The following is a 10,431-nucleotide window of genomic DNA, read 5'->3' as shown; positions in this document are numbered from 1 at the left end:
ACATCTCCCGTGAATGATAATTAATAAGTACGGGAGATGTTCCCAATGCATTGTGCGTATGAGACGCCAGGTGTGAAGAGCAAATCCGGCAATGGGCGGATTTGGTAAACACGTCACGTCAGAATATCACAAGCCCCGAAGCATGCGACAGCTTCACTTCACCGCTCAGGTCAAACTGAAGCTAAAAGAATATTCCAATCTAACGGTTAAATAGGGCTCAACAGGATCATCGCCAAACAGTTAAGTTTATCTTATCCGTCTAGCTGCAACGAAAACGATTCTTCTCCGAATACTGGTCGTTGTCGTTTGTCCACGTTGAAATCTAATTATGCTTCTGCAACTCAAATACTTCGCAGTCGGCTCAGCTTCCTTCTCAATCTCCTCTTCTCGTTGTCTATATGTAGAGATTCCGAAAGGAATTCCGAAAGCTTACTCGAGCTGAAACTATCGGTTACTGTTTGTGTGAGGTGGGGTGTCTCTGAAACGGTCGACAATGGCGGATGAGATTGATGGGTTGAAATTTGAGCAGCAGCACGGGAAGTCGAGGGTTAGGGTTGCAAGGGTCTGGAGGAAGGAAGATGGTCGTCATTTCTTCGTCGAATGGAATGTTAACATAAGCCTTCTCTCCGATTGCCTGTCTGCGTATGGCCGGGGTAACAATTCCGATATTGTCGCCACAGATACCATGAAGAATACTGTAATAATCAGTTCTATCTCTGTGCCTTATCCTTCTTTGTCTTAGATATTGTCTATTAATGCATGTGTTTGGTTGATAAGTTTTTAAACCATAACAAAGGCGGAAAATTCAGAAGTGCATGTAAGAAAAATCCCCTTCCCACTCTTTCCTTTATCAGGTTAGAATGGGATCCCCTGAATTCTGTGAACAGCTGTACATGGAAGATCTTCTATTTCTAGAGAAGCTAGCTAGATATAGTGGTGGTTTTATTACCTTTGTACTCGGATGAGTTTGTAGTGTCTCTCCTGGTAAAACCAAGAACAGATATTTTATGAGGTTTCTATTCTTTCATTTTTATAATGGATTTCACTATTTTCATTAGTTAGTATTAATGGGTATTTCGATGGGACTCTCACATCTGGATTCTGCCTAGAATTTGAGGCGAGTTCCAATTCTACATGCATACTTTACCTTCAATTGTATAACCGAATCTGCAACCCAAATCTCGGACTCTGAATGGGCGGATTTTGGTGGAATGACCAGAACCTTCTATTCAGATTTTTCTGTTTGGTTGGATTTTAGAATCAGGATATTAAACTTAAGCTGACTTCAGAATGCCATCGGAGCACGACCTCAGGCTGGGGCTAAATTGAATTTGGCCTTCTTTCAACCTCCTCAAAATATATTTTTTGGCACTAACGTTTTTTATTGTAATGAAAAAACTATTTTCTTTCTAATGGAAACTAAGAAATTGAGTTACTGGAAAGATCTCCAATCTGGTCTCTGTACACCCCCTATAATTTGGTAGTAAAGTACATCAAATCATTAAGGTATTTTCTTGGTTTCATAACTTGTTTCTTTAGGAAGAAGATAAAAAATCAGTTGCAAAGTCAGATTTCTTACCAATAAAATGAAGCTCGACCCTATAAACTGAATTTGGCAGTTATGCACTAGCTGTCACTGATTTATATACTGCTTGTTTGCCTAAGCTATGACTGCAAACCTTGAACGTGTTTGGTAAGAGGGACCAATTTGTTGACCCCACTTTCTCATCTTGCCACATCATCAGATTTGGCAAACCACTCCGAGAAAATGCATTTGGTAAAGCAATTCCTCAAAAATCAGCAGAGGAGTTAGTAACTCTCAATTTTTCGTGTTTAGGGGTGATTCTCGAAGATGAGGAAGATAGCTTCTGGAATCAGGGATTGATTCTTGAAGTGATTTCTGACACGGCAGTGACATGCTCATTCCAATATGTGCAAACTCCTGAACTTTTATGGAGAGCAATAGTGCATGCAGGTCAACATTATTTTACCAAAAAACACATCAGAGAAATTGAAGATTCCCAAAAAGCATCAAAATTGGTGATTCATGAGGAAGCAATATTTTGGAATTGATTTCTCTTTTCAAACACCTTTCTTTTAAGTTATCTAAAAAGAATATTCCTTTCACATCTCAGTTAGATGTAGACTACCATATAACTGTTATGCCAGCTAACTCCTATATCTGCAAGAGGTTCTGTATTAGTGATTTAAATTGGTTTTATTATTAATGTTGGATAGTAACTATAGTTTTGGCTCTAATTCCTAAATGAAAGTAAGGTCTTAGTATTAAGTACTTAACACCATTTTTCTGTTTGAAAAATAGTGTTATCAACATTATATTTGTTATTGATTTTCTTGTTATTTTCATCAGAACTTATTTAATTAAGTTGCATCAAAACACAGGTATACGTGAAGGCAAAGGAATGTGTAGATGCTCTTTCAGTTGAAGACTTTGCAGTTGAACTTGGGCGTCACTTTACATCATTTTATCAGCAGGTACATATCTTTTTGAAATCACAGCTACTGCAAATCTTTATGTTTATCAGTTTCTTTATATATGCATGCATGGGCAGATAAACGTCTGTGACTATTTGGGTACAACCTTGTCTTTGTTAGGAGTATTGTAATTGGAACCCTCAAGGTTCAGTTTTCCTACTAGTAGTTTTTTCCTTTGAAAAGAAACAGTAACAGTTTACCAATTTCTATTTCCTGATGTTATAACCTTCGAAGTTTCAGTTTTTTCTTTTTATGAAAATCTTGGAAAGTTGGAATATATAATAATTTCCAAAGAATTTTTCTGTGCCTTACAAGGTATTTTGATTTATGTTTAAAACCATAACAGTTCTATGATTTTCAATTTTCTCTGGAGCCAGCTTCAGGTCTAAGTTAGGTTAAGTTGGTTTTAGGGTCAAAATAATGTTCAGCTAAGATAGGGCCATGTGGAATTCAGTATATATTTCCACTGTGTTGGGAAGAATAGGTATGTATATACTCTTTGAAAACATAGTTACAAAAACCAGCCAAGCATAGTTGATTGGCTTTGGAAACCCAGAAACCCGGATCATCTTCCCATATTTTCTCAACCTGTATATAGATGCATGTCATAAATGGTTAAAATAATTAAGCATTGTTTTCATCGAACCGTGTGAACTTCAATGGCTGGATGAGTTTGTAAGCTAAAAAAGACCAAAATAGGGTTGTGGCTGGGGTGCTCTGGAGTCATGAATTGACTTGGGATGGCCTATTGCTCATCCTGAAGAGCCTAGAACTATAAAACTGGCATTCTTTCTAAGTCAATATCAGTCCTGGTTTAATACCATCTTTGGGAGATATTAGCAAAATACCAATCTCAAGTTGTAATTTTGTGAGTATTTATGACATTCTTCTCACACTCATGATTATGATTGCATTCAAAGCTTCAAAAGACACTTCTAATGCTACTGTTTATATCAACTACAAGGATCCCAAAGTTCTTTTCCCCTTTCTTTTTCATTTCCTTTGTGTAGCTATGCCTCCACCAGTTGTGAACCATGCTCTGGTGATGTGATTGTGCCTTGCAATTTTCATTTATTTTTCTTTAAATGAAAACACTTTAATCAAATAGCTAAACCTCTGATACTCCCTTATGTCTTTGTTGAAAACAATTTACAGCATCCTCATCAATCTCATGATTGCTGAAATCTGCAACCTTTGTGTTGTTCTTTTCAGTTTATCAATGATTTAAAGAAGCAAATGTAGGGGGTCTATTTAGTGGTTGATAGTTTATTATGGTGTCCTGAGCAGGTTTTTCTTTCTACTTTTTAATCTGTTTTCATATTTCTATTCTGCCAAATGTCTGTGGATCTTTAATGGGAGAACAATCAAATGATCAATATAGATAATGTTTAGTTATGTCAGCTACTACGGTGTCATTTATTGATTTATTTATTTCATTTTAAAACATGAAGTGTCTATAAAAGAAGTTTCCTCTAATATGTTTTTACTCTTTACCGATAAAAAAGGTTTCTTTTGATAATTAAATTTTAAGATTAAAAGGAATTAAACTTAATATTGGTAGTAAGACCGTTCCCAGATGTTGGTCCCAACTATCTGGGGTCTTTGAGGGGGTATTCAAATTTAAAAGATCTAATGTCTGTTTATTTTTCCGTTTTTCTTGTTAGAAGGATTTTGGATGATACAGAATAGCTTGTAAATCTGTAATATCCTTCTGCTTTTTAAATTGTAGGAGTACCAGAGAAACTTGTAGAGGATGGTTTAAATGAAATATAATGCTTCTCTTTTTCTCTTCTTTGTTCGTCTTAATTGTCTCTTATATTTATTGTTTTTGAATTTGTAATTTTACATATTTGGAGAAAGTTAAATCCTTGTGTTTGGTATGTAGGTCACGGCTGCAATAATCAAGATAGTGGAAAAGCCATGGGAGCGAGTATATATTGATGGCCAACCACATGAACATGGTTAGTATAGTTATTCTTTTTTTCAGTAAAAAAGAAAGAAAAAAATATAGTTCTTATTTCTGATGGAATATACAGTAGTCTCTTGAGCCTATCTTATGGTGAGTGCTCCTATCAATGCTTTCCTTCTTACATTTTCATTGTGAAGGAATACTTGGGGAAATTCTGTACAAATGATCCAAGACATGATTATCTTACATCATAATCCTCCAAATCTTAGTCACATATTAGGCTGCAATGTGAGGCTTGCTTGTGCATCACATCCTTGAGATAACCCACTCATCCAAGTATGAGTGCCCATGTGTAAATTGCACACCAACGGCTTACCTCTACTAAGTCTTTACCCCAAATCATGCCTACCGCATACTCTTCATTGTCAAGCACTATCATTGGATGCCTTCTATAAAGAAAGGGAAACGCGGTGCATCATCCAGGAACACTGACTGTAAATGCTTATGCTTTGCTCCTTTGCAGAGTTAAACATCAATATATCTGAGGAATCTTACTGGTCTTCTATTTATCTTGAAATTTTGATCCATTTGGGATGAAGTGGTGTTAAGAGGAGCCTTGACATTGGTCTAATAGTTTGGGATGCATAAAGAATTGAGGGGTTTCCATTGACTTTTGTAGAATTATACAAGAGTACCTTTTTTGTTCAGAGTCCTTTATTATCTACTCTTTCTGGCAGATGAAAACTGGCCAAATATTTAGTATCCTGTTGTACATGACATCATTTTTTTTTCCGAATATTAGTTTGAGATAATCCTTATATTTCTAAATAAAAAAGATCCATTTAAATCAGGCACCCCAGTATCTAGAGAGATCACAATCTTTGTTTCACATTTTCATGCCTTCAACTGTTAAACATCTCCACTGTGGACCACATGCCATTCTCAGTATTTAGCAACTATGGACAAAGCTTGAAGGCTCTCCAAATCTTTTCCAATTCCTTACGAGTTCACTCACAGTTAAAACTCAATGACCATCCCCCAGTCCAATAGCTTCACTTAATGCATTACATGACCTCCGACTTGCCAAAAGTTTCACCACTGAAAATATTACATGGTGGGATTCTGATGGTCTCATCTTTTGACTTGGATGGCCATGCCAAATCGTATTCAAATTTCAAGGTGATTACTTTCTCTTTGATTCCATGGATTTTCATCTTTGAGTATGTCATACGTTTTATTGTAATCATTTGTTCAAGTTGGTAGACCTTTTAGCTGAAAAAATATTGATTTTGAAATGAGATGAATATTATGATTTGGAACCGATGGTTATAGGATCTACTCCACCACAGTAGTTTGGGTTTCATAGTTTTGTCTGGTACTCCAGAATCCAGATATTTCATTTCTAATCCACAAATTATCTTATATAGCTTTATTTACACAATTATTTCCTTGCTTTAGGGTTTAGACTTGGATCTGAAATACATACAACAGAAGTAATAGTGAAGAAATCTGGTGCTCTACGACTGAGTTCTGGAATTGAAGGATTGGCAGTGTTGAAAACAACAAAGGTAGGTTATCTTAACTATGGTGCAATCTTTGTTATCTGAACCAGGTGAGATATTTTGATGAAGTTATTATTGCTAAATTTGGATAATTATCCTCTCTCTGTCTCTCTAGTAATTTCTAGGTTTTCATGTTTGAAAAATAATTCTCTCTTTTCTCAATGTGGGATTCTTTCTTTTTCTCTTTTGGGAATGAAGAAGAAGCTCTTGACATTCTCAATTGAGAACAAGGTCAGTTCCAGTGCCCAGAAGTCAGGCCATGGAGATGGAGCTCTTCAGTTGGGGAATTGAAGAACTTGGGTACTTCAAGTTCAGTGTGGATAAATGTCTATGGCATCCCCTTACATGCCTGGTGCTTCCAAACCTTTTTAGCCATTGGGAATGCATGCAGAAAATTAAGGTTTGTCAATTCTAGGACATTCATGTGGAATAACTTGGTAGCTGCAATCTGACATCGCTGGTGCTTAATTTTGGTGGATGACTATGTGACTTGAGATTAGCGGTGGAAGGAACTTATCTGGTTAGGTGGCTAGAAAGATTGGTTTCGTAGGAGGAGGAGAGCAGTAGATTTTGTCGTCTGCCTGGTTTGAACCACTGGAAGTCAAAAGGTCTCATTGTCAAGGGAGGGGCAGAGGTTGAAGACAAAGGCTTTTTTGGAAATAAAAAGTTTAATCTTGATAGTGGGGGTGGTTCAAAGGCTTTATTAGATTACCAAGGTGATGAGAAGGTGAAAAGGTGTGACGGTAGTAAAGTAATTTGGATTTTTTTAGTGCCAAACATGTGGATGGCCAGGATGTTAGGATCTTGGAAATTGAAAATGATGAAGGGGGTTTTTTAATTAATGAAGCTGAAGAGGCAGGTCGGGCTTGAAGATGAGGCAATGGTTTAAACAGAGAAGAGGCTTTAAATTTAGAAGTTCAAACTTCCTCAAGAGGGTGAAGCCTTTATCGAGAATTGACATGGGGAAGAGAAGATTTGGAGAGGCTGTCGATTGGGTTTGGGAGATTCATAATTATGAGAGCCAAGGAGATAAGAGGACCGATGATGACTTTGGGGAAGGTAAGATTGAGGACAACAATTTACGATGCATTGGTTCTATGGATTTGTGTACTAGTTCGTGGTGTTGTGAGGATCAGGTTTTGGCTTTGCCTGTGGCTGCGTCTAAACAATGGACAGATGGTGTTGAGTTGGCTCAGGTCGGGGTTAATGACTTGGATGTGTCTTTGGCTAATGGTGCAGGGGCTCTTCCAGATGGTGAGGGCAGATCAGAAGTTTATGCGGGAAAAGGTGAAGTGCCTAGAGTTTTTTTTTTTTTTTTTGAGAAAAAGTTAATCAGATTTCATTAAAAAAGACAAGGAGTATATGAGCAGATGTACTAAATAAAGGAAAGAGAACTTAAACAGCAGAAACACAAAATTACAAGGGGGGAAGTCTGTTGCTATATAAATTTTCTAGGTTTGCTCCAATTTTAGCTAATCCATCTGCAATATGATTCATCTCCCTCGGTATCCACATCAGATTAACATTTAAGTTTTCCAAGGAGTCTCTTGCCTCTGACAGATAATGACTCAACCTCCACGGACCCCCCTCCTTGTCTTTCAGCCATTTGATGGTATTGGCAGAATCTCCAACAATGGATAATTTCTGAATGCCTAAACTTTTTATTATTCTGATATCAGTGAGCGCTGCCATCACTTCAGCCTTTGTTGAGTCTCTGTTACCTATTGGGCCATTGAAAACCCAACAGATCAAACCCTGTTCATCCCTCAAAATACCACCTATCCCAGCTTTGCCCGGATTGCCTGCAGCACTTCCATCGAAGTTTAGAATCATCCCTACTTCAATATGAGGTATCTGTAATCTATGGGTTGGTTGAGAGTAAGTTGGAAGAAGCAAGATCATTTGGATATTTCTGTTAAGATCATTGAGAGAGAGGTCCTGAAACATCTCAGAGTTAGCAGACCAAAAATTACAACAAAAGAATATATCTGAAATTAACTCTTCTAGAGATCTGGTTTTGTTTTCAAATATGCGCCTGTTTCTTTCCTCCCAAATTCCCCACAAAACTGCATATACCACAGTTTGCCAATACACTTTACCTCTGCTGCTCAAGCCTGACCCATGCCACTGGTTGAGGAACTCCTGAATGTGCTTTGGAGAGATCCAACTATATCCAGTCAGGTTTAAGAAATGCCACCAAATCTTTTGATAAAAACTGCAATGAACTAGTAGATGATCTGCAGATTCCCCTTCTCTTAGGCAAAGCACACATGCATGAGGAGAAATATAAGACCTTCCCAGGCTTTTCTTCTGAAGAAGATCACACGTATTTATTCTCTGTAGACACGCTTCCCAGACAAAGAAGCAAACTCTTAGAGGAATATGACTGCTCCATACCTTCTTAAACGGGAAAGAGGAGACCTGATCACCTGCGATTAGAGCCTTAAACATAGATTTGGAAGAGAAAACACCATTTGGGTTGAGGGTCCAAATTCGGGTGTCAATGGAATGAGGGGAGGTGTAGACTTCTTTTAAGGTGAGAAAGAGGTTTATGAGGTCTGAGATCTCAATTTCCCTTAGAGGTCTTCTCAGGTTCAGGGTCAAGTTAATATCAGCAGGTAAGGCTGGGATACAATGGAGAGATTGAAGATTCTAGGGAAAGATTCTTCTAGAGTGGTATTCCCCCACCAGAGATCTTTCCAGAATTTTATTTTATTTCCATTTCCCACTTTGAGTACCAGTGAAGTGGCTGAAAAGGAATGTGCAGTGAACTTGGAGAATGAGCATACGACTCAGGCTCTTGAGTTAGTTCAGTCTCAAGCTGAATTCGAGGAAGTTATGATCAATAGGATAGGAGTTGCCTTGGGGTGTAGAAGGAAGGTGGTTGAGATTGAGAAGATTGCTAACAGAGTCGTAGACACAGATGCTAAGAATCCTTGAGAGTCAAGGTCTTCCCATATTGTGCATGTGACTAAGGCGTTTTCACAGTTGAAGGATGGAATTGTGGGGGCAGGGCCTACGGTTAGGTACAAAAGAATATTTAAGAGAAGAGGAAGGAAGCCAAAGGTGTTGGTGGTCGAGGAGAGCTGTGGGGTGGATCAAGTTTCTTTGGAAACAAAAACTACAGTGGTGGATGTCAAGGCTGAGGAGGAAAGAAAGGATGGTGGTTTCAACTCTAAGGAGGTACAGGCTTTGTTCCTTGCTGATAAGACGCTAAGGCAAGGATGTATGCCAATTGAAGATCTCATTAACAGAGATGTTGAGGTGGTTAAGAGCCTTGGTCTGTTTTTCTTGGGAGGGGAGGAGTTTTTTTTTTTTTTTTTTTTTTGATCAATAACACTTTCATTAAATCATCAGTAGAAAATTTACAGGAGGAAGACAAACACACTTATCTTCCAAGAGCCACAAAGAGCCTCATGAAAGGAAAAAAAAGAAGAAAAAGAGAAAAGAAGACACTAAAGTTACAGCTTAGCCCAAAATAGTGAATCCCTTTCTGCCCCTCATTTAGCTAAACCGTCAGCTAGGGAAATAGCTGATCTTTTAACCCAACATGTCTTAACTTCCATCTCTCGCACCAGCCACATGAATTTCCCCCTCTCATTGTTGTACTTCCATAAACCATTTTGATCTTTAGTCAGCCACCCTATCACCACCTCTGAATCCCCTTCAATTATGAGTTTCTTGATGTTCAACTCCTTAGCTTTCCGGACTCCTTCCATAACTGCAAAGATCTCAGCTCTAAGGGAGTCACCCACTCCAATTGGGCCTGAGAACATGGCAGAGATGAGGGGAGGAGTTTTCCAGAAAAGCCTTTGAAGGATTTGAAAAAAGAATGAAGGAAAAGAGGGCAAGGAATGTCTTAGCAAGAGAAGGTGGAGAAATCTGGAATGAAGATGACTTGGGGCAGGAGGAAAGGTTTGAAGGGGAGGATTAGGGTGTGATTTTTAGGGGGTCTCTGGAGTTTTTACAGTCGAAGGTTTTGTTTTTGTTTTCTTTAGGGATGATGGTTTATAGGGGTGATTCTTTGTCGGGGTGGTAGTGGGTGTTTTTTGGGTGTGTCGTTTTGCAGTTAGTTTGGAGTCTTTTGTCCTCTCGGGTGATTCCATATCACCTTCCTCTGTACTTTCTTTTTCTTGTTTAATGAAATCATTATCTTTTATCCTTTAAAACAGAAAAAGAAACAATTCTTTCCAGAATGAGGAGAATCCTAGTTTTATTTGACATGGTTACTGTTAGAAACTAAGAATTAAAAAATAACAAACCACAACATATGAGAGAAATAAGAAGAAACAAGATTTTAACATGATTCAGCATGGTCATCTACATTCACAGGAGAAATACTTTACCATGGGAGAAGAATGCAAGAGGATTTGAAGAATGACACCTATCTTCCTTGTACACCAATTGTACCTTACGGTCTACATCTCTCTCACACAGTCACACTCATTCACACAGACTGAAAGA

The 10,431-nt window shown here is 38.0% G+C and overlaps 1 protein-coding gene across 3 annotated transcripts in view; it reads left to right on the top strand.

The window, feature by feature from the left end:
• The window catches only part of LOC148871338 (uricase-2-like), an 88,571-nt gene continuing 78,140 nt past the window's right edge, over nucleotides 1–10,431 (top strand). For 2 of the 3 annotated variants that reach the window (XM_088970619.1, XM_088970621.1), the window contains exons 1-4: nucleotides 271–697; nucleotides 2,404–2,496; nucleotides 4,382–4,457; nucleotides 5,864–5,973. In XM_088970619.1, coding sequence (XP_088826745.1) covers nucleotides 494–697; nucleotides 2,404–2,496; nucleotides 4,382–4,457; nucleotides 5,864–5,973 — 483 coding nt within the window. In that variant the 5' untranslated portion in view covers nucleotides 271–493. Of the gene's footprint in view, nucleotides 698–2,403; nucleotides 2,497–4,381; nucleotides 4,458–5,863; nucleotides 5,974–10,431 lie in introns of all 3 variants that reach the window. The other variant, XM_088970620.1, reaches the window with a different exon arrangement.

The sequence above is a fragment of the Nelumbo lutea genome, chromosome 2, assembly GCF_056320005.1.
Source record: "Nelumbo lutea isolate HS-2025 chromosome 2, American lotus-T2T, whole genome shotgun sequence".
NCBI classification, from domain to species: Eukaryota; Viridiplantae; Streptophyta; class Magnoliopsida; order Proteales; family Nelumbonaceae; genus Nelumbo; species Nelumbo lutea.
The sequence above is the reverse complement of the archived record's forward strand: the minus strand, read 5'-3'. Positions and strand labels throughout refer to the sequence as shown.